The following is a 22,213-nucleotide window of genomic DNA, read 5'->3' on the forward strand; positions in this document are numbered from 1 at the left end:
AGAGCCAGAGTGTTGCTTCTGGCTTCTTTCTAGAATGAATTGTAATGACAATGGACGTCTATTTACATCAAATGTGCACAACTGCAAACATTTCATTTAGGAAGTGAATGTAAATTCTAAAAGATTGTATCAGATTAGAGAGGTTAGTTACAAAAGGACCTGCCCTGTAGCCATAGTTAATAATATTTAGTTCTCATGTGACTAGTGTTTAGCTCTGAATGAATAACTAGTTGTTGCTTCATTTACACAATTACTTAGGTTCGCTAAATAATTCTAGTTGCATGGAAAGATTATTTTCCATGATTGTTAATGGAAGCCAGAGCAGAAAGACACTTTATCAGGAGAATTCTATTAATTGGTATTAGCTATAATGTAGAGGCAAGCTGAGGTTCCTCAATATGAAACTAGGAAAAAGGAGCCACCAATTGTTAAGACTTACTGCACAGCGTGTTTGAGATACCATATTTCCACTCATCTTCCCCCCCCACCCCACACACTCACGTACCGGTAACTATGGTAACCCTGTGGTGGGCAAATGCTGACTTTTTACTGGTGATCATTATATTTACTACAGCAAGTAATCCTTATTGAGGCCATTTAAATTGGGCCACCAGCTCTGATCCTGTTGGAGCTCCAAATGATATAGTGGGGAGGAGGGGGATAGCTTTCAGAATAATGACAGAAAATAAGAAACAGGCAGTGTTTACGGACAACCTGTTAATTCATATTGAAAAGCTGAGCTCTGCTGCTGGGATAAACATATTGATATTAATCCACTTTAGCTCATTTCAAAAGCAGGAGAGAGTGCTGGTATTGGAAAGAACCCCAAGAGGGTTAAAGACAGAAATTAGATTTTCAGCCGGGTCTGTATCTGAAAACAATACAGTAGCAATGAAAGTGACTAACTGCTGCTTTACCATATGAGCCATTGATTATATCCCAGGCTTTCTCCTCTGGTCCCACATTTGTCACACTGTCCTCCTATTTATAGTAGGAGAGAGGGTTATCACTGCATGCTGTTAATGTTGATGAGCCAGATGGGTGGCTCTGACAGGAATTAACAGGATGAATTGTAGAAATGCACAGATACTGAAAAGAAAGGGAGGAGGAAAAAAATCTGTCTTGCTTCCATTTCTGAGTGGCTGAGCCAACATCTAATTATACTATGGGGCTTGTGTCTGTGTGAATGAAAAGACACCAACCACTTGATGATTGTGCAAAGGCTGGGGGTTGAGAAACAGACTATTTTGATTCATGGTCCCAGCCTAGCACATTTATGTTGGTAAACATTTTTGCTCTGAAGCAGCGGTTCTCAAACTGTGGGTTGGGACCCCAAAGTGGGTCACGACCCTGTTTTAATGGGGTTGCTAGGGCTGCTGTTAGCCTTGCTAGGGTTTGGAGCTGAAGCCCGAGGGCTTCTGCTCTGGGTGGTGGGGCTCACGTTACAGGCCCCCTGCCTGGAGCCGCACTCCTTGAGCTTCGGCTTTGGCTCCTCCACCTGGGGCAATGGGGCTCAGATGGGCTCAGGCTTCGGTCCCCCCTCTTGGGGTCGTGTAGTAATTTTTGTTGTCAGAAGGCGGAATGACGTTTTTAAACCCCTGCTCTAAAGCCAAGATAATAAAGGAAAATGTTGAGAGAGGCAGCAGTGGTATTGAGTGAGTTGATGAGATACTGGGCTTGGACAGTTTTTAATTTTTCACTTGTGTAAAAGCAAGGTAATGTTCTTCTCTGATGCAGTGTTACCCTGCAATGCAAGAGCATAACGTACGTAAAATGAATGGCCTCAATCTCAATACAGCCCCATCAATTTACAGAGCTCTTGGCCTAGAGCCTGATCCTGATAAATGTAAAGCCTGATCTTGCAAGCAGTTACAACCTGACATTGGGTCTAATCCTCTCCAAGGGTAAATTGGTGCAGCTCCACTAACTTCATTGGAACTGTGCCAGTTTACACCAGCCGATAATTTGACACATTGTTGCTTACTGTTCACTAATTGTAATCTTATTCTTTTAAATGGTTCTGTAACATGCTAGCACATGGTAGTAGGCGTTTGCATGATTGGACCCCTCGATTCAGGCGTGATACCTACTCTAAAGAGCTGAGGATATGCTAGACAAGACAAAATATAGAACAATAGTTCAGGAAAAGGAAGGGTGTGGAGGGTTTATCTGAGAGCAGGGCTGCATTAGAGAGTTTACAGTGGTGCAGCTGTAAGCTCTCTAATGTAGCCAATCTAAACGGAAGGGAGCAGGGGCGGCTCCAGGCCCCAGCACGCCAAGTGCGTGCTTGGGGCGGCAAGCCGCGGGGGGCGCTCTGCCAGTTGCCGCTAGGGCGGCAGGCAGGCTGCCTTCGGTGGCTTGCCTGCGGAGGGTCCGCTGGTCCTGCGGCTTCGGCGGACTTCCAGCAGGCACGCCTGCGGGAGGTCCTCTGAAGCCGCGGGACCAGCGGACCCTCTGCAGGCAAGCCGCCGAAGGCAGCCTGCCTGCCGTGCTTGGGGCGGCAAAATGCCTAGAGCCGCCCCTGGAAGGGAGAGAGCTCTCTTGTCAGCTTAACTCCTGCCCCCATGAGCGGCGGTAGCTATGTCATCAGGAGAAGCTCTCCCACCAACATAGTGCTGTCCACACTGGCGTTTATGTCGGTGTAAATTATATCGCTCCGGGGGTGATTTATTTACCCCTTTGAGTGACATAAATTATGCTGAGAGAAACTGTAGTCTGGACATAGCCTGAGAAGAAGTTAGGAAATGTTCCTAGAAGGAATGAGTTAAAAGGAAGGATTTGAAGGATGTTGCTTGGTGGAGAAGTGGGAGGCTGGGTGGGTATAGGATGTGCATGGGATATAGGAGGTCTGGGTTCAGTGAAGCTTGTGGTTTGTGTTGAATGGTGCGGGAGGAATGGAATACTGAGAATGGACAGGAACTTTCCATCAGTGTCTTTTTCAATAGAAAATGCAGTTTCCACAATTAAAAATTTCTGTGCTGAAAATTTCAGTATGCCAAAGTATTTCAGTTTTCCTGTTGGGGAAAAATTAAGCTTTTGAGCTTGCAGTCTCTCTCACCCACAGAAATTGGTCCAATAAAAGAGATTGCCTCACCCACCTTGTCTCTCTGATTTCGTTGTGCGTCAGTTTGGCATTGATCTGTGTTGGCCTGAGCTGCCATGGTAGCTCATGGGAATTATAGTCCCTCCCCCCCACTGCCTTCTCCTGTATGGACCGGGTTCTGTGTATGGACTACATCTCCCAAGAAGTAATGTAGTCTCCCTTCTAGTTGAGCTGATGCAATGTATCAAGAAAACCCAGCTCATGAAGTTGTAGGTGTGTTGTTTCATGGCCTCCTCCAATCCTTATGAGGTGCTGTGACAGCTCAGGAAGATGGAGATTAATGTTAAATCAAACCAAAATGAAATATTTCAATTAGTTAAATAAATGAAACACAATATATAAATTTGGAAATGGTAAAATGTTTCAACTGGAAATGTACAAAGTGTTTCTGGCTTCTTTTTTTTGGATTTTCTGTTCTGCGCTATATTTTGACTTCTCATCCCAGTTTGGAACGATTTTTTTGAATCAGAATCTCCTATGGGAAGGAAATTCCCTTTTTGAAGCAGTTATGGTTTAGGGGGTTGCTGAAAAGAAGCGTAATGTGAAGATTAACATTTTGGGGAGGATCAGTCTCTGAGAGGCTCAGGATTTGCCCATTGTTTATGTGTTTCTTAAATCAACACGTAACATTCCCAGTTAGGTAATATAATACATTGCAGCAGTGATGTTAGAGATTCTGGTGTCCGAGTTCATTATAACAACTTTCCCATTTTAATGCAAATGTAAAGGCTTTAAACAGTCCTTACCCTAAAATGAAGATGGAAAAGAACTTGTCCTTCAGGTATGTTGTTGTACATGGCAGAGGGAGTCAAAGCAATCCATAAACATTTGTACTAATCAGATGCAGCACTCAATTAACTCCCGCTTTGGAGGTTTTCCAGTTTAATTTAAAGGGAACACTGGGAGTCTGGGAGCACTTCAGCATAAGTAGGTGCTATTTAACAGGAAACAACATTAGTATTCCTTGTGTTTGTGCGTATTAGTCTACATTATCAAGGTGTTACTCCATGGGTGCCATTTTCATTAGCAATAATGGGACACACTACGTTTATGCACATTACATTAAGAACACAGTCTGTTGTGCTGATCAAATGGGATTGATTAAAGTAATAGTAGTATCATTAACAGTGAGAGACTGAATATTGTTTAGCTACAAGGTTAAATTTGCCTTTACCATTAATTAATCAGTGTGGTTTTCCCACTTCGACAAGGTGAATCATAGGAAATAATTTGTCTCTTCCTTGTCTAATTTCTGTGATTCTGTTAAATCATCCATTCCTCCGAGATCCGCACTTCCATGGAGGTTCTTTTCTCCGTCTTTGTTAGAGGGTAGCAGATTTGGCTGGGGGAGTTTGTAGCGCGCCCTCTCATTATGGGTCTGCTGTAAAGCACCATATTTTTAGGGTCGCAGCGATCCAGGACTTTTTAGGGTGTTTCAAGTATCCTTACCTGGTATAAACAGCCTTATATTTTTGCATGCTCTGAAGGACAAGTGACTGTTTCAAAGTATGATATTTTGAGAATCCCCAAGGTTAAAAACCAAGGACTACATCCTCAGCAGAACCCAAATTCCAACAGCCAGGGACTGTTGGGTTGCAGGAACACCTCTTTTTCCCCAGACACTGCCACTACAGAGGAGGCTAGGTGGGGATGTCATAGGAACTGCTATGATTGCTCTGGGCTACAGGAGGGTTCCCTATGCAGGACTCCCCTTCAAGCAGCCTTGCACCTGGAGTCTGGCACCAAGCAGCCTGTACTTGAACAGATCTAAAGCTACATGCTGTCGGAAAGCTGACAGCCCCTGAGTGATGTAGACCAGTTTTATTCTAGCTTTGGTGGCTCGCAAGGTGTCAGATGTTAAAAGCTCATTATTTTGATTATGCATTTGTGACGGGGCGCCTCCCCGGCACTGGCCCTGACAGGGTTAAAACCCAGCCTGGAGGGCTGCAAGGAAACAGCCAATTAGGGCCCAGCTGGAACATATAAAAGGAAGCTGCAGGAAGCCCAAGGGAGGGGACCGGCTTCCTAGAGGGTTGCAGGAACAGGGCTGCTAGGGCTTGCAGGCCCGAGGCCCTGGGTGAAGGAGCCAGAGGTGCTGGGGCTGCAGGGAAGTGCGACAGACTGGTGGAGAAAGAAAGGGGGGCAGCGGGAAGCTGTTGTTTTCAGGGTCCCTGGGCTGGGACCCAGAGTAGTGGTGGGCCAGGGTCCTCCCCCACTTCCCCCCCCTCGCCGCTGAAGAAGCGGCCAGGCTAATGACTGCCAAGCCACTGTGAGAAGCAGCTAGACTCTTGCAGTCCCCCAGAAGGGGGGAACCCGGATTGTGGCATGGCCAGAGGGCAGTCAGACTGGAACCGCAATGGGTCTGCAGGCAGAGATGAGGACGGGACAGCCACCACCACTGGAGGGCATGCCTGTTGACCAGCGCTAATTCCTGAAACAGCCAGCAGGAGGCACCAGTGTGGTGAGAGACCCCCCATGATAGCATTTCATATCCACAGTGTGCTTATCAAATAGCATCCCTGGCTGTAACCCAGCCAGTCTACCTTTGCTGGCGGGATGCATAACTCAACAGTCTTCTTTTGGCAAGAACCCTCTATCAGTATTTCTCAACCTTTGTAGGCTGGAGTCGTCTTAGTCTAAATAAAAAAAATGTTGACGGCTCTGATGTATAGTATAAACTTAAGAGTTCAAAAAAAAAATCGGAGTAAAAAAGTGTCAGTGAGAACAGTGGTAAGTCTATATAATTTACATGCATGTATGTGTGCTCTGAGAGGTTGGCAGAGTACTTACACTTAAAGAGTAAAGAGGTGGTGGGAGTGGTGGAGTAAGGATTTCTTTGCTTTAGACTGTAAAAACATTTTTGATGCCTCACGACTCCTGGGATCGTCATCTGGGGATTGTGACCCACTGGTTGAGAAACCCTGCCCTGTGTGCGACATAGGTTTTGTTGATGCAGACCTGAGAGAGAGAGAATCCCCGTCCCCTGTAGGTTTGTCCTGAGAGGGCTGTCTACAACAGCAAAATTTCACTTTGCTGCCTGATATTTTTCACAGATGAAAATGTTTTTGCAAAATTCTCATCAGTGGGAAAAGTAAATGACTTCACTCAGCTCTAAAACCAAACATACACTATTTCAGCGGTGTGAAAGCCCCTCTGAGATCATAATAAATATCAACACGTACAATTCTGCAACCCCTTCCGTTTTATATTTTCATTGCAGTTGTGCCTAGAGATCCTAAACAAGGATCCAAGCCGGGTTGTAGTAAGCAATGTAGGAATGCATTATACAAAGACAGTCCCTGCCCCAGAGAACTTGCAGTCTAGGATTCATTAAGCTGTGGTGTGTTGTCTAAAGGAGGACAATGGAATGGTAGAGTCATATGTGGTTACTTAACTTGGCAGTCACAGGTGTTTTCCAGACTCAGTAAAATGTACATTAAAACCTTTGTTCTGGTGCAAAAGCCAGGCTGATATTTTTGAAATTCAAGTCCAAAAAAACCCCTCTTATGCCAAGATTCAGTCCAGAGAGACTTGTTAGAGCCAAGATATAAACCCCCTGCTGATAAAGGCTTACAATGGGAGTGCTGACACAACCAGGTGCGAATGAACTATTGTAACAAACGTTTTTGTTTAAAGCAAATCTTTTAGCACTCCTAATCCCTATGTGGACCTCAGTGAGAGGTTTACACAGTTATTAGGCAGCTCCTTAATGAAAGAGCAGGTCAGATAACATCAGCACAGCCCCTTGGTACAGGCATGTTTTTTTCCCTTTGGGGAAGGAAGACTTGCCACTTTCTAATAAAATCATCACAGTATCTCTTCCAATTCAGCCTCCTCAGCCTGAGATAAACAGGAAACCAGAAGGTAAAAGATCTTTAGAGCTCTCCTTGTCATACTGGATTCTGTAATCTGAGCAGAAATGTACATGGGAAGCTCCTTTGTTCGTTTAAATACTGGGTGGTTAAGTCAAACATTAGGGCCAGATTCTGCTACTTTCTCCACAAGCAATAGCATTGAAACCAATGGGTTTACCTGTGCAATCAGGTGCTTTTCAGTAGAGCTGGGCAAATAGCTGATTTTCCAGTTTGCCGGCACTTCTGAAAAATTAAAATAAAAATCAGTTTGACCCAAAGCAAAAAAAAAAAAAATTTAACAAATTGAAGAAGTCAACCAAAATTTCATTTCAGGTCAAATGAAACATTTGACCCAAAACAAAATTGTTTTTATTTCTGGGCATTTTAATCTTTTATAAACAAAAGTAAAGGAAAATGTCCCCTTTTTATCCATTTGCCTGGTGGTTAGCACACTCACCTGGGATGTGGGAGACCCAGGTTCAAATCCTTGCTCCAGAGCAGGGATATGAAACTGAGTCTTCCACAATGTAGGTGGGTGCCCTAAGCACCAAGCTGTCTGTATAATAAGAGTCCAGAAATGTCACTCTGCATGTCACTCTTAAGTCTACAATTTCTGTTGAGTCAGTATGAAGCAAAAGAAGCAGCTAAAAGCACGGTGAGAGATCTTTGTTCAGAATATCACCAAGCTGAATCATCACTGGGTTTCACAGTCTGTTACCATCCAATTTTTAAGTTCTGAGCCATTTTTGGCTTTTTTACATATGACTTTACACTCCTGAGACAGCATAGGCTTTCAGATACTGAGGATATCACCATTTCCTTCTCCTTCCTTTTTGTGGATGGCACTTGAGTTCCCTTGTAAATTTAACCTGAAAAGGGAAGTGTGTTCAAAACTGTTCAGTGAATTCATGTCAGATTCGTGGATCATTTCAGTCAACCTGAAACTGCAGTTTCAAACAAATAAAATTATTTAGCTGAAAAGTTTTGCCTGGCTCTACTACTCAGCTCGTATAATCAGGAATCAGGGTTTTACAAAAGAAGTTTGTCCAAAGCTGAAGCCTTTTAGAAATGTTTGAATAATTTATTTTTTATTCCACTGGGAACAGTATTTTAAAAACAAACAAACATTCTCCCTCAGTGATGGTAACCGTAGCCTTGGGTTACTTCACCAGAACGCTCCTTGTTTGTCTGTTTCTCTTTCCCAATTTTATAGAGATGCAAAAATAACTGCAGATGGCACATATAGCACGAAGTACCCTCATATCCACGTTTGATGATCTAAGGCAGTGTTTCTCAACAGGTAAAGTTGCAACCCGCCTCCCCCCCCCCCCCCCGGGAGTGTCATTAAAGACATTTGGAGGTTGTAAGGTGCTGAAAATCTTATTACAAGCTAATGCAAAGAAAATCTCGCTTCCCACAGTCCCCTGTCCTTCAAGGTCAAGTATTCTTTGTCAATCTCTTGAAACACACAATTATATAATATAGGTTTATCATTGGTATCACTGATACTTTTTTATTCTTATCTTTATAGTGAATGTAAGGGAGGCTGGGTCATGAAGATTTTTGACTCCAGATTGGCGATGCCTTAATTTGAAAAGTTTGAAAAACCTTGATCTTAGGTGCTGGGTCTGAATTCTCCTTCCTGCTCTTGGCCTTTTGGCACAATGCAGATTCATGTCCGGATCAGAACTTCAGCACAGGCCCATCTCTTCAGTTATTAGTAATGTGGGTAAGGGTGTCTTCATTGTTGGCAGTGGACTATATCTCCCATGATGCACCATGACCAAAGACTCCTATGATGCGGCTGCCTCACATCACTGTCTTGCATCATGGGAAATATAGTCAAACCAGAGAGCTCTGCCTATAGAATAGAATGGGAGCATAAACCACTTGCACTACAGCTCCCATGAGGCATCATGATAGCATTTCCAAATTGAAATATTTTTGTGTTTTGGCCCAAATATATGTGTGGGTGGGTGGGTGAGGGGTTTGGCTAAACACTTTTCCATTATAAAAATAAACCAAAAAAAACTTTTGTTGAAATTTTCTGTGTGGGTGGAGACAGGAAGGGATCCTGTTTTCTGGTTAGCTCTAATGAATTTTAACTTGATAGTGTCCCTTGTAATAGGGCAGTTGCCTGGCATGGCACTTTCACTATCACTGAAGGAAGGGAGGTTTCTATACAGATGAGAGAGACTGAAATGTAGCATCACCAGAGTGGAGTATTGCTGCACAACTCCTCTGGTAGCTGAAGCATTTGTGTTAATTGTGACTTCTTCACTGACTGAGGGCAGGTCTACACTACAAATTTACATCGGCACTGTAGCGTATCTGGTGAAAACACTCTAAGCTGACAGGAGGTGGTAGCTATGTTGTCAGGAGAAGCTCTCCTGCCAATACAGCGCTGTCTACGCGGGAGGTTAAAGTCGATATAACTATGTTGCTCAGGGGTGTGCATTTTTCACATCCCTGAGTGACCTAGTTATACCAAAGTAAGTATGTAGTGTATACCAAGCCTAAGTGTAATTGAAAACTTGCTGTTGAATGACAACTTCTGTAAAAGGGATGGAGGAAACCATTAAGGCTCTGAGGTGCATTGTCTTCCAAAGAATAGTTAATGAAGAACTTGCACATCCCATTGAATTGGAAATTGTTTCACAGTGGGTTGAAGGACACTGAGAAAGTGATGCAGTGCACCGGACTGCTACTTTTGCACCGTACCTACTGTAATGTTGAGATGTTCAATTGTATGAGCTTTTCAATTTTTATGATCCCCCTCAGTCCCCAGTTAGTTTGTAAAATATGGGTTCTACTGTGTGTGTGTGTGAGAGAGTGTTTAAAATATGTATGAATATAAATTCCTTCAGACCATTCATGAAGTAATCTCCCGGCAAAACTCCTGCAATGAGACTACACCACTGAATCATTCCTCTTGCTTTGAAACACTTCTCTCAGGTCAGTGGCAGTGATGTTACTGACATGTATTAAAGTGAAATGGGCAAAAGCTTTTTCTGGGTGGGTTTGATAGCAGCACCGTGGATTATTGATTCTGGCCACGTAGAAATGAAGATCGCTAAAAAGCTTTAAATGATTGCTTGTTGCCTAGGCCTTTGCTAAGTGGGTAGCTCTGCTCTTACGTTATCGTACAATGAAATCACATATCTTGGTGACCGTGGATTTCTCTGAGGAGTCCAGAATCTTCTGCGTTAACAGGACATCAGTTGTCGCTAACGAGTAGCAGAAAGGTGTTGTCGACTAGAAGATGGACAGAGTTCAGATAGAAAGCCAAATGCTGTGATTGGCCCAATCTCTCTATCAAGGACCATACCAACATGCTAGATGGAGGAAAAGACTTTGGCTATTAAATCCCCACCATGTTACTTAACACCAGGATAGTGTCTCCTCTTCTCTGCGGCCCTCTCGGTGTGTGTGTGTGTGTGTGTGTGTGTGTGTGTGTAAAAAAGAACAGCCAAGGAGAGAGAAAGGGTTATAGAGATTGAGAGGCAGCACACTCCATTAGACAGGGTGCTAGACTAGGACTTGGAAGAAGGTGGGTTCTTTCCCCAGCTCTGGCATTTGGCCAGCTGGGTGACTTTGGGTGAGTTCATTCACCAATTGGTGCCTCCATGTTGCTGTTTGTCAAAGGGGGGTTGTGATACTGACCTCCTTTGTAACACATTTTGAGGTCTAAGAATGGAGAGCCCTATTACAAGAGGGAAGTATTATTACTAGGTGGTAATAAGGTTTGCCAGAAGGCCACCAAATTAAGATGGGCCAATTGGGCCATTGTAGTTTGAATCTACCTCTTTTGGGGACTCACTAAGTGAATAAAGCGTTTTGTTTTGATATGGTAAGTAGATGCTCATGAAAAGATGAATTTAGTTCTAAAATGTTAATGATGGACCTTTTTTCCCCCTTGGCCCTCCCATTGGTTTGAAGCGGGGTTGTAAGTATACATGTCTTGTGAAACAGCCTTTCCTTCGTAGAAATAAAATACAGCCTGTGTATATGAATGCACTAAATGGAGTGAAAATTGTGGCAATGTTAGCCCGGGAGAATGCTGGCCAAATTCCAGCTTTCTCCCTAGCTATGTATCTCTCTGCATGGTTCAGTTCTTGGACATTTTGTTATATCCTGTCCGAAGTGTGGTGTAGTCCTGTCATACACAGGTACCACACACTATCACATATGAGGTCTTTAAACCACGATTTGAGGACTTCAATAACTCAGACATAGGTTAGGGGTTTGTTACAGGAGTGGGTGGGTGAGATTCTGTGGCCTGCATTGTGCAGGAGGTCAGACTAGATGATCATAATGGTCCCTTCTGACCTTTAAAGTCTGAGTCTATGAGGAATGGATGACACAAACTGCACAGATAGCTTCATGTTTTCATATCAGTGTAAGGTTGTATAATGTGTCCTTGCTATATTAATGTGACGCTGTTATTTAGCTCTCCCAAAATGCTTTGGCCTTATCTTCAAATGCCAAGCTTCTGTCAAAAGCTATAGAAACATTTATGTTACAATAAAGAAAACAAAGCTCTTTGGTGTTCATTTGAGGAAGCCACTCAGTGAGTGGGAAATTCAGTAGTTTGCATGTAAATCTGAAAGCCAAACAGAATGGTGCATCTTCATAAGAGCTATGGAAGAAATTCAGTTCTAACGTGAGCTGCTCCCCAGTCCCTAAGAAATGCTTTTTTCTGTCTTTAGAAGTATTTGCACAGCTTGAGGGCGAGCTTGGAATGTAATGGTCTGACAAGTTCAACTGAGTGGAATTTTTCTTTGTCTTAAGTCACTCAATTTGGTGAAAGCATTGCACACTGAACCTGAACAAGGGGTTTGCTTTAATCATTCTAATTCAGATGATTTTGCAGAAGGTATAATTTTTGCTGTCATCCCCCATGTTCTGAGTGCCCCTCTCATTAGGTTAAAAAACGTGAATTGGTCAAAATGAGCATTTCACACAATTTACAAGGACTTAATTAGACTTTTTATTTTTTTAGCTTGGCGAGCGGATCATCATTTAATTTTGTTAATGTGAGTCTGTCTTTATTTCCAGCTGGTCCGCGCAGATTCAGTGGCGCTCAGTGGCACATGCAGAACATCATTAATGACTCTGTGGAGAGCTCAGACGATGAATTTTTTGATGCCCGAGGTATGTACAGATTTTTTTCTTCACCCCCAGAATTTTACGGAAGTAACATAAGTAACTACATTTGGATTTGCTTTTTAATCTTCCGCCTGCCAGGTCAAGTTTTGTAGGCTTCAGGCCCTCTCTCCTGCAAAGTCTTATGCATGTGCTTAGATTGCACAATGCATGTATTCCCATTGGCATCAATGAGGCCTCTCAGTGTGTAAAGTGAAGCATTCATGTAAATCTTTGCAGGATTGGAACCTAAAAGCCAAATCCTGAGGCACCTGATTATCTAGCCTATCAACTAATCATCCCTTCATATGTCACCCATCACCGGAGCATCAGAAGTACTTTGCACCCACAGCTCCTAATGAAGTCCATGGGAGTTGCAAGTGCTCAGCATCTTTGAAAATTGGACCCTCCATCTTTACTCTGGCAAAACTTCCACTGAAGTCGATTAGAGTTTTGCGAATGAGTGAAAACTGCGTAATTAGAGCTTCAGGATATGAGCCATAATGAATGCGGTCAACAGGTTAATCTGAAGGGCTAACTTCTTTCTGTAACCTCCTGGGGCACTTAGATAGACCATGAACAACTTTTACTAGGGAATTCTGGGTTGTCTTCTGTAACATGCTGGGGAGTTTTTGGATTGGGGGGGAGTTTTTGGATGTGGTTTTGTCTACAGGAAATTAAAAATGCAAACAGCTAAACTGCATGCTTCCATTGGGTCTTTTCCCCACGGGAGAGGATTGAGTCTGTCAGTGTTGAGAAATCTACTTGTAGCAGTTTTGTAATGTGGGCTGTTGAGGTGGAATAAGATTTTTTTGCACGCCAATAGATGATGCAAACTCAAGTTGCATTGGTGCCTGAATTCCAGGAGTGAAGAGGACTAGAAAAAGAGTTCAGTGAATTTACTGGATTTGTAACTCTTGGTAATTTTAAAGGGCGGAGCAATCTGGCCAGAAGCAAGAGGATTTTTCCCCCCCCTAAGTTGCTTGATTATAGTGTGTACGTATGTGTTTGAAATAATGAAGAAACAACAACCCCACAGGCCAAAGCTAAAATGTCCAGGTGCTGGTTTGAAAGCGCATGCATTTTTTTCCGTTTGATTGTTTTGGGTAATGGCATATTCAGCAGGCTTCTTTTGATGACTTCTTTTCGAAAAAACATTCAATGCTTAACAAAGAAAATGTATATTTTATTTCTAATGGCTGAGATTGTTAAATTTCCCCATCTGTTGATATTTATAGTACAGAGCTGACATTTTCCAAATGCTTCCACTCTCAGTTTGAACATGGCTTCTCTGGAGCAGATAGAATTAATTTTATGAACTTTCTAGGTTCTTGCCTCATTATTGTGTGTCTGTTGGATGTCTGGGGATGCTTGATGGTGCTACAAAAGGTAATTGGTGTTTTTAGGTAATATCCAGGCATGCATGTTTGACTGCTTTGTCAGCTGTCTTGCAGTCAAATTTCATAGTTCAAAATGGTTTTTCTTTTCCGTTGGTGGGATTATTGGAGAGCCAGCCTGCGTTCATTAGAGAGCCACCTGGTGGGTTTTCACATTGACATATTTTTTAGTTGAAAGTCAGTATGAAGGAGACATTTTGTCAGCGTTTTTTTAATTTTTATTTTTTGGTTTGCTTGCAAAATCTAAGGGAGGGGAAGAAGACCAAAAGGCTGCTGCAAAGAAGATGAGTGCAAATATGAAAATCTGCCATAAACGTGAGTCCTGTAAAGAAGTGTAATGGCAAGTTTAGGAAGAGGAAAATCCAAGCACTTTTTGTTCAAATGATAAGTGCATAACTTCAGAGGAGATATTGCCACTGTGCTAGATTCTGACCCTGGGTCCACTGGTGGTAAATCTAGAATAGCTGAACTGCCTTCAGTGGAGCTATTCTGATCTCAGTTATGTGAACATAAATCAGAAATATCCTTCTCCCTACCACAGGCTGTTTCATTCTATATGTATGATTAGTACAGCTGATATATTACCTGGGGAGAAGTGTGGTCTGAGCACGGGACTAAGAGCCACAAACTTTTGAATTCTCTCCCTGCCTCTGGCAGTGGCTTCCTCTATGGCTTTGAACAGATTCCTTAGCCTCTCTCCTTCCATTTTGCTCTCTGTGAATCACTTACAGTAGCTGTAAAATTAATGCCAATTTGATACTTGGAAGACAAGGTATCTGCTTAAGAGCTGTATTTATTCCAGGGTTGAAAGGCAAACCCTTGATTTCTAAATCAAAGAAATAAAAATGTGTTTAAAATAAAATTTCATCATGAAATTTGGGACAAAATTCTATTCTTGTTCCTACCCTTGCCATCCACGTGGGGCAGTGGAGGGCTGCAGAGGGTATGCAAGTGTATTCAGATGGATGTCTTTCTGTGCAGTGCTGTAGCTGTGTTGGTCCCAGGATATTTGAGAGTCAGTGTGGGTGAGGTAATATCTTTTATTGGACCAACTGGTGAAAGAGACAAGCTTTCGAGTTTACGTACAGCTCTTCAGAATGCCTTCTGGAAGATGTGTGTTAACTAAATATAAGTTATTGGGCTGAACGAAGTTGACCTGGGAATCTGTTTCCATGACTCCCAAATGAAACTTGCTCACATCATATGGAATCAAAGAAGATAGAAATGGATCCAGTAAAGTTACAGCTATAGCCCAGACAAAGTGGTGGTAATCTTCTCTGGATGAAATTGCAGAGGGACATGTGTCTCTAGAACAAAATTTTCTTTTCCCTGACCTCTGCGTAGTCCTAATGAGAGCATGCTGTTTAGGGTCTTTCCTGACTCCCAGAAAAATGCATAGCATTACAGGCTTCTTCTGTGCTTCTGTAAATTAGAATTAAAATATTACTGAGCTGTTCTGTAGGTCCTTCCATCTGAAAATCTTCAAGTAGTTTACAAATAATTAATGGACTAAGTCCCACAACACCCCTGAAAGGTAGATAAATATTATTTACCCCCTTTTATATATGGGTAAACTGAGGCATGGAGTGATAACGTGACTTGCCCGAGGTCACACAGCACATCTCTGCCAGAGCTGAGGCTAGAACCCAGATCTCCTGGCTTTAGCTGCACAACTATTAAAGAGAAATCTGAGGGTGGTTAATCAAGAACTGGTTTTTGCATTTTTCAGAAAATAAATGGCTTGACAAATAGATTGAAGTTGAGAGAGCACGCAGTTGCTTTTTCCTCCTTGATGATGATGATGATGATGATGATGATTTGGTGGGTTAGTGCCACTGGACATAAATCTGAGAGAATATTTAATATCCATGGACATCAATTGCCTAATGAACTTGTGTACCTCATAGTATTGTTACCCTCCATCTTTCTAGGAGTTTAATACCACAAAGCGATGGCTAATAGGAGTTTGAGCCTTTAGTCTGTATGATACAGGCTCAGTGTAATGTCTAGTTGTAAGCATGGCAGCTCAACTGCTCACTTCATTTTTTTTTTTAAATGTGAAAACAAATCTTAAGATATTTGAATCACCCCATTGAGCACCTCTTTAAAATCCTATGACCACTGTGTGTGTCTGGAGACTCCCTGGTCCTTGACAGTAACTAAGAAACGGTAAATTAATTGAAATCTCCATTCTACAAAAAAGCTTTTGCATTTTGCCCTTTAGGCTGAGCTCAGACTTGAGCTCGCTTGGCTCCTCAGGTGGAATGTGTTCTGGAAGGAAGAGCCTTGCATGGTTGCACTATTTCTTACAGGGGATGACTACAAGATCTCAGCTGCTGTAGTGGGACATTGTACAGAGCACGTCACTGCTAGCATATGAAAAACCAACTCAAATGACTAAAACATTCCTCAGTGTAATAGCTGCCTGAGGTGGGACCAAAGCAATTTGCATTGTGCAAAGCTACTGTTGTAGGGAGGCTGTATGGGAGGTAGAGTAGATGATGACTCTTATGGCTCACTGTGATTCGTTCCATCTTTCTCCATGCTTTGTCCAGTGACTTACTGTGGACAATCAAGAGTGGACTGTGTTAGCTAAGAAAGCTACAGCCAAGTTGGCAGAAACTTGCACGTACACTGCCGCACAATCCACTGGCCTGACTCGGAGCCCGTTAAAATCAATTGAAGACATTCCATTGATTTCAATCTTCAATGGGCTTTGGATCATGCCCTGAGCTACTGAAGGTGAGGTATGTTCATACATGAAACTTTGTACCCATGCCGACCTGTAGTGGTTGGTATGCACATACCCAAGCTGCGTTATGCATGTTTGAATATTTGGCCCTAAAAGCATGAAAGATCTTGGCGCTTCTTGGAAGTGGTGCATTTTCTTAGCCAGAGTGATTTTGCTAACTTGGAAAAACATTTTTCCAACTAGAGTGATGACTTGGTGCTTTTCATGAGTATATGGGGCTGACTTTTTGGCAGTATATGAGTAATGTAGTGGATCAGAGCTGTGCCGGCAACAATCATGTTTAAACAAGGTTGTTGCTAGAAAAATATTAGCCATAAAATCCCTGTACATATTTGTCAGGGAAACCGTGCTAACATTTGTGTTAGAACATGATTAAAAGAGTGCTGCAGGGTACTTGGGTGGGTGGCTTGTATAGCACAGGCTGTCTAGGATGGTTTTTAGAAGGAATAATTCCTGACTAATGCAGATTTCAGAGCAGGGAAAGTCTTATCCCATAAGGAAATGGAAAACAAGCAAAATGTGTCTCTCAGATTTTTCTCAAATATATACTTGAGATATATTTTCTCAAGTACACCTCTATCCTGATATAACGCTATCCTCGGGAGCCAAACCGCATTATATTGAACTTGCTTTGATCCACTGGAGTGCACAGCGCCCGCCCCCCCACTCTGGAGCACTGCTTTACCACGTTATATCCGAATTTGTGTTATATCGGGTCACATTATATTGAGACGTATCTCAAATCTCTTTTCCCAGGAGTTCACTAATGCAAAGGAGGAGTAATTTCTTGGGATGGAGTGATGTGAATGAAGAGATGTAGAAAGAAGAGGATTCTGAATGTGCAGTGGAAGTGTAGCACCAGATCTTCTGCTGATGTATATCATAGAATCTCAGGGTTGGAAGGGACCTCAGGAGGTCATCTAGTCCAACCCCCTGCTCAAAGCAGGACCAAACCCAACTAAGTCATCCCAGCCATGGCTTTGTCAAGCCTGACCTTAAAAACCTCTAAGGAAGGAGATTCCACCACTTCCCTAGGTAACCCATTCCAGTTCTTCACCACCCTACTAGTGAAAAAGTTTTTCCTAATGTCCAACCTAAACCTCCCCCTCTGCAACTTGAGACCATTACTCCTTGTTCTGTCATCTTCTACCACTGAGAACAGTCTAGATCCATCCTCTTTGGAACCCCTTTTCAGGTAGTTGAAAGCAGCTATCAAATCCCCCCTCATTCTTCTCTTTTGCAGACTAAACAATCCCAGTTCCCTCAGCCTCTCCTCATAAGTCATGTGCTCCAGCCCCCTAATAATTTTTGTTGCCCTCCGCTGGACTCTCTCCAATTTATCCACATCCTTCTTGTAGTGTGGGGCCCAAAACTGGACACAGTACTCCAAATGAGGCCTCACCAGTGCTGAGTATAGTTCTGTTGAAGTAACTGGTGATATGCCAATTCAAACCAGCTGAGGACCTGACCTGTACTGTTTAACTGTGTGTATTTTTTTCAGTTAGTGGTGATAGTGTAAAAATACACATTTAACTGTCAAGCAGTGAGTCTGATTTTCTTCTTCTGTTGGCACCACTGTAGTGTTTTAAGTATAGACAAGCCCTAAGAGAAGAATCGCCAGGCTTCCTGCATAGCTTTTAACAGTTAAAATGGTTTATTAACTTTCCTGAAATGTGCTATTTTCACCTAGCACATTTTTGTGGCGATAGGTTTGCCCTTAGTAGGTCTTTCCTTTAGTGCACCGAAAACACATGCTTTATTTTTCAGTGGTTTCATTTTAAGTCTAAATAGGCTCAGCTGAGGAATGTGATACCAATTAAGTAGAAGATAAATCACAGGAGTGATGCTTAATCCATTTAGCAGTGGATGTGAACATCTGAGATTGAATTTGAGGCCCAGTCTCGGCACTATGCTTCCATAATCCATATCTATTAAGCACCACTAACTAAGGAAGAGCAAGGTTGTCTGGAGTTGCAGTTGTATTTTCATAATAAAAGGAACAGAGACTGGCACATCCAAGAAGAAGTTTCAGTGCTTCTGTGTTGGAGCGAACTGCACCCGCCTAAAAGGATAGGAAGAAATAGGATAGTTGTTTAGTGCTAGAAATAAGGGGAAAGCACTTTAAGAGGTGTCAAGAACTTATTTGACTTTCCCTGGAAATAAATAATCTTAGGCAAGATATACATGTACGGTTGCATTTAAAAGTTCTATTTCAATGTTGTTTGGATTTTTAAAACCCATGACAAGGTAGCATAAATTTTTGTGGGTGCATGAGATCTTTGATTTCCAGAGAAATCAAATAAGTTCTTGACACCTCTTTAAAAATTCTTCCCTTATTTCCAGCACTAGATAGGATATGTTATTTCCTCCAGCCATTTTATGCTGATGGAACAGGCTCTAATACAGTGGTGCTGCTGCTTTTTCCCTGTGTGCCAGTCGTGGATACTTTTACTCTGCAAATACAACTGCAACTCCAGGTAGCCATGCTCTTCCTTAGGTTTCTGGTGCAGAAGCTGATCGCCATACGTGAGATTTTCTGTATAGCATTCTGTAATGGTTGTGTAACTCATCCTTGTTGTGGCTCTCTGTCTCCCTCTAGTAGATGGTCATATGAAGCTTTAAGAGGCAGTTATGGCCTTTGAGCTCACACATGTGGGACATTTAGCTTGGGCAGTAGATGTTCATCATTTTAGATCCAGAAGTCACTGGTTCATTCCCTGCCGCTGTCAGCATCCACAGGGGTGTCATGTTATGCTTGCTTCATGCTCCTTAGGTCTGTGGCTGTAGTAGTCTTTGCACAGAATTGGTAGTTGCACTTTCTCCATGCCTATATGATCATGGATGCTGGCAGAGATACTGTCTCATGTCTATGCTTCAATGTCAGCAGTCAGTGCATCATGCAGCAACTGTCTCAAGATGGGGCATTTCAATGTACCTTTTAAAATAAGCCTATTTTTAAATACTTAGGAGATACTTAGACACAGATGTGATGGGGCCATACGAGCACCTAAATGCCTACTTTGGCTTAGCTACAGTTACTTTTCATTGGCAATTTGAGAGGAGACGGGGTATGTTTATACTGCAATCAGGGACTGTAATTGCAGCACGTGTAAACATACCCCATCCCAGCGGCCTTTAACCCAGCTTGGGTAACAGAGCAGTGCAGCCATGGCAGCCCAGGCTTCCAGACGGGCAGTACAAATCTGCCTGGGTCCTCAGATAATTATTCGATCAGCTAGCCTGCACTGAAGTCCATGGTGGTGTGGCTTCACTGCTGTTGGTACCCGAGCACGGTATAGTGAGCTAGCTGGAGTATGTCGACATGTTCTGCAATCACACTCCCAGTTGCAGTGCAGTCAAATCTATAGTTAAACACACACATGCCTAGATGACAATTCCTGGAAAGTCATTGCTAGATTGACACTTGCCTCAGTTACAGAATTTGGCAAGATGACCTGGATTCACAGCATGGTAGAAGCTTACAACCAGTGGGACAGGCTTCTGAGAGAGGAGCCCATAGAGAAATTATGCTGCAGTCCTCTCATTTCCTTTAAAAAACCTCCCTCTTTCAGGTGGAGACCTCTGCCTTTGGAGAAGAGGGGAGGGGGACATCACTGGTGTGAGATCCTGTTCCTTAACCCTGCATATCTTCTTTGATTTTGCTTATGACACCCGTTTAGCTAAATGATGTCTCTTCCTATTATACACATCTCCTATGAGCAGATGCATTCATTTCCCCCCACAGCTTGCATACAGGTCCCATTAGCTGCTCTTTTGTAAAGTTAATGACTCTGCACAATACTTTGATTAGTAGTACATTACCATGAAAATCGAAGCAGTATGCAGCCTAGCTCAAGACAAGGAAATATATTTTTTTGAGAAGCATGGATTCAGAATACCAAAGACGAAAATCACTGGTATCATATAGCAGGTGCAATTTATACCAGGCAGTCTGGGCATAGGGGGGTCATAAGGCTACAGACAGATTTTGAGTGCACAGCTTGAGGTCCCTGATCTTTAGAAGGGGGGAACCCAGCATTTCCAGAAAATCAGGCCTTTCTAAGGGGTGTTAGGGTGTGGGACACTCAAATACAAAGACATCCAAAAAATCACTAGCCACTATTGAAAAGCTTGGACTTAGGGTGATCAGATGTCCCGATTTTTCACACTTGCTATCTGGTCACCCTACTTGGACTACATCCTTAAAGTTGTATGGTGTTTATATATAGGTATGACCGCCACCATCTTGGCTTACACCAGGGATTCAACCAGGGACCTCTAATGCTAAAAGCAAGAGTCTCAAGAGCCTGAGCTAAAGAATCCGCCTCTGGGGCTGTAACAGACTCTCATCTTCTAAGAGGGTGGTGAAGCACTGGAATGGGTTACCTAGGGAGGTGGTGGAATCTACTTCCTTAGAGGTTTTTAAGGTCAGGCTTGACAAAGCCCTAGCTGGGATGATTTAGTTGGGGATAGGGTGACCAGACAGCAAATGTGAAAAACTGGGACAGGGGGTGGAAGGTGCAATAGGAGCCTATATAAGAAAAAGCCCCAAATTTCGGGACTGTCCCTATAAAATCGGGACATCTGGTCACCCTAGTTGGGGATTGGTCCTGCTTTGAGCAGGGGGTTGGACTAGATGACCACCTGAGGTCCCTTCCAACCCTGATAGTCTATGATTCTGTGGAGTGCACATGCAGAGGGACACGTAGCACAAACTAACTAGTGGCTGCATAGGTAACCCATAGCCCATAGTAATGGGACTTGGACATCAAAGTCCCCAAGGCAGCTATGAAAATCTTAATCAATATCCTTTTTGTAACAGGCAGGTATTGCTGATAGTTGAACTGAAACAAAGGCGGCCCAGGTCAGTGGATTCAGGTGGCATCAAACAGGGTTTTGTAATCAATGAAAGATTAAATCATTGTACGAAGCCCTAATTGGGCCCAGCACAGGACATACCGTTCAATTTGGGATCACTTACAAGCTAATGCAGGCTGTGCATATCCTGGGGAAGGCCCAGAGCAGAACCACCACATTGATCAAAGATAGAGGGTCTTGGGTAAGTTGGTGCAAACTGAATTGTGTAACTATAATGGTGCTGTGCACTGTAGATACTGCAGTGGATGGGCACCCTATAAATAGACGAGTCAGAGGTGGAATTTAGATGGGCGACCTTGGATGAGATGAGCTAAGTTCTAAAATGGAGAAGAGGAAGCTATGTGAGTGGGAGGTCTCATTGTCAAACAGAAATGCCAAGACGGGCTCATAGAAACATATGTAAGGATCTTTTTCAACTAAGCAGCAACAGGGTTGGAGAGTGAGGACAGAGGGAGAAGCATGCGGACACTATGACAATGTAATAAGAATAAACATCCAGCTCTTAGGATTGGGTGGGCATATCCCATGATAGCCATTCCCTGCAGTTGCCGTGGGCTTGGTGATGGGAAGACCTCTGTCCTTGTGATCAGCTTCTATTTCCGATTGATGTGATTAGAATGCACGTTCTGCCCACCTGAAATAAACATTTCAGATCTGTCACCATCTCAGTTTGAATCACTCTCGCCAGAGCTGATGGAAAGAGGTCCAGACTGCCACACTCTGCGAGGGCTGCTGGCTTGTCTCCTCCAGCCCAGGAAAGATAACCCCAGCCCCAAAGTCTGTTCAGGCCCTTCCTTTAGAGCACTGGCCTTCTAACACAGTAACACAGTTCCACATATAAACCTGGGCTTTCCTCCTGACTTGGGGTCTTCTGCAGGGGCAAAGTGGTCTTTCTCCTGGTGTGTCTTTCTGTTGTCAGGTCCTGGCACAGGACCCATCTAACTTCCTGCAGCTCTTCTGTAAGTGAACTCTTTCAAGCCTTTATAAGAATCACCGGACCCCTTTCTGGCTGGGTCTGAATCCCTATTCTAGGCTGGTTTTGGGGGGCTGCAAGCCCCCCAGTCTTAAAGAGGCAGAACACTGT

The 22,213-nt window shown here is 43.1% G+C and overlaps 1 protein-coding gene across 12 annotated transcripts in view; it reads left to right on the forward strand.

Moving 5' to 3' along the window:
* Positions 1-22,213, forward strand: part of PITPNM3 (PITPNM family member 3) — a 363,555-nt gene that overhangs the window by 120,694 nt on the left and 220,648 nt on the right. For 5 of the 12 annotated variants that reach the window (XM_044993505.1, XM_044993507.1, XM_044993506.1 and 2 more), the window contains one exon: positions 12,016-12,111. In XM_044993505.1, coding sequence (XP_044849440.1) covers positions 12,051-12,111 — 61 coding nt within the window. In that variant the 5' untranslated portion in view covers positions 12,016-12,050. Of the gene's footprint in view, positions 1-8,175; positions 8,258-12,015; positions 12,112-13,747; positions 13,815-22,213 lie in introns of those variants that run through there. The other 7 variants (XM_044993496.1, XM_044993508.1, XM_044993497.1 and 4 more) reach the window with 2 other exon arrangements.

Source organism: Mauremys mutica, chromosome 19, assembly GCF_020497125.1.
Source record: "Mauremys mutica isolate MM-2020 ecotype Southern chromosome 19, ASM2049712v1, whole genome shotgun sequence".
NCBI lineage: Eukaryota > Metazoa > Chordata > Testudines > Geoemydidae > Mauremys > Mauremys mutica.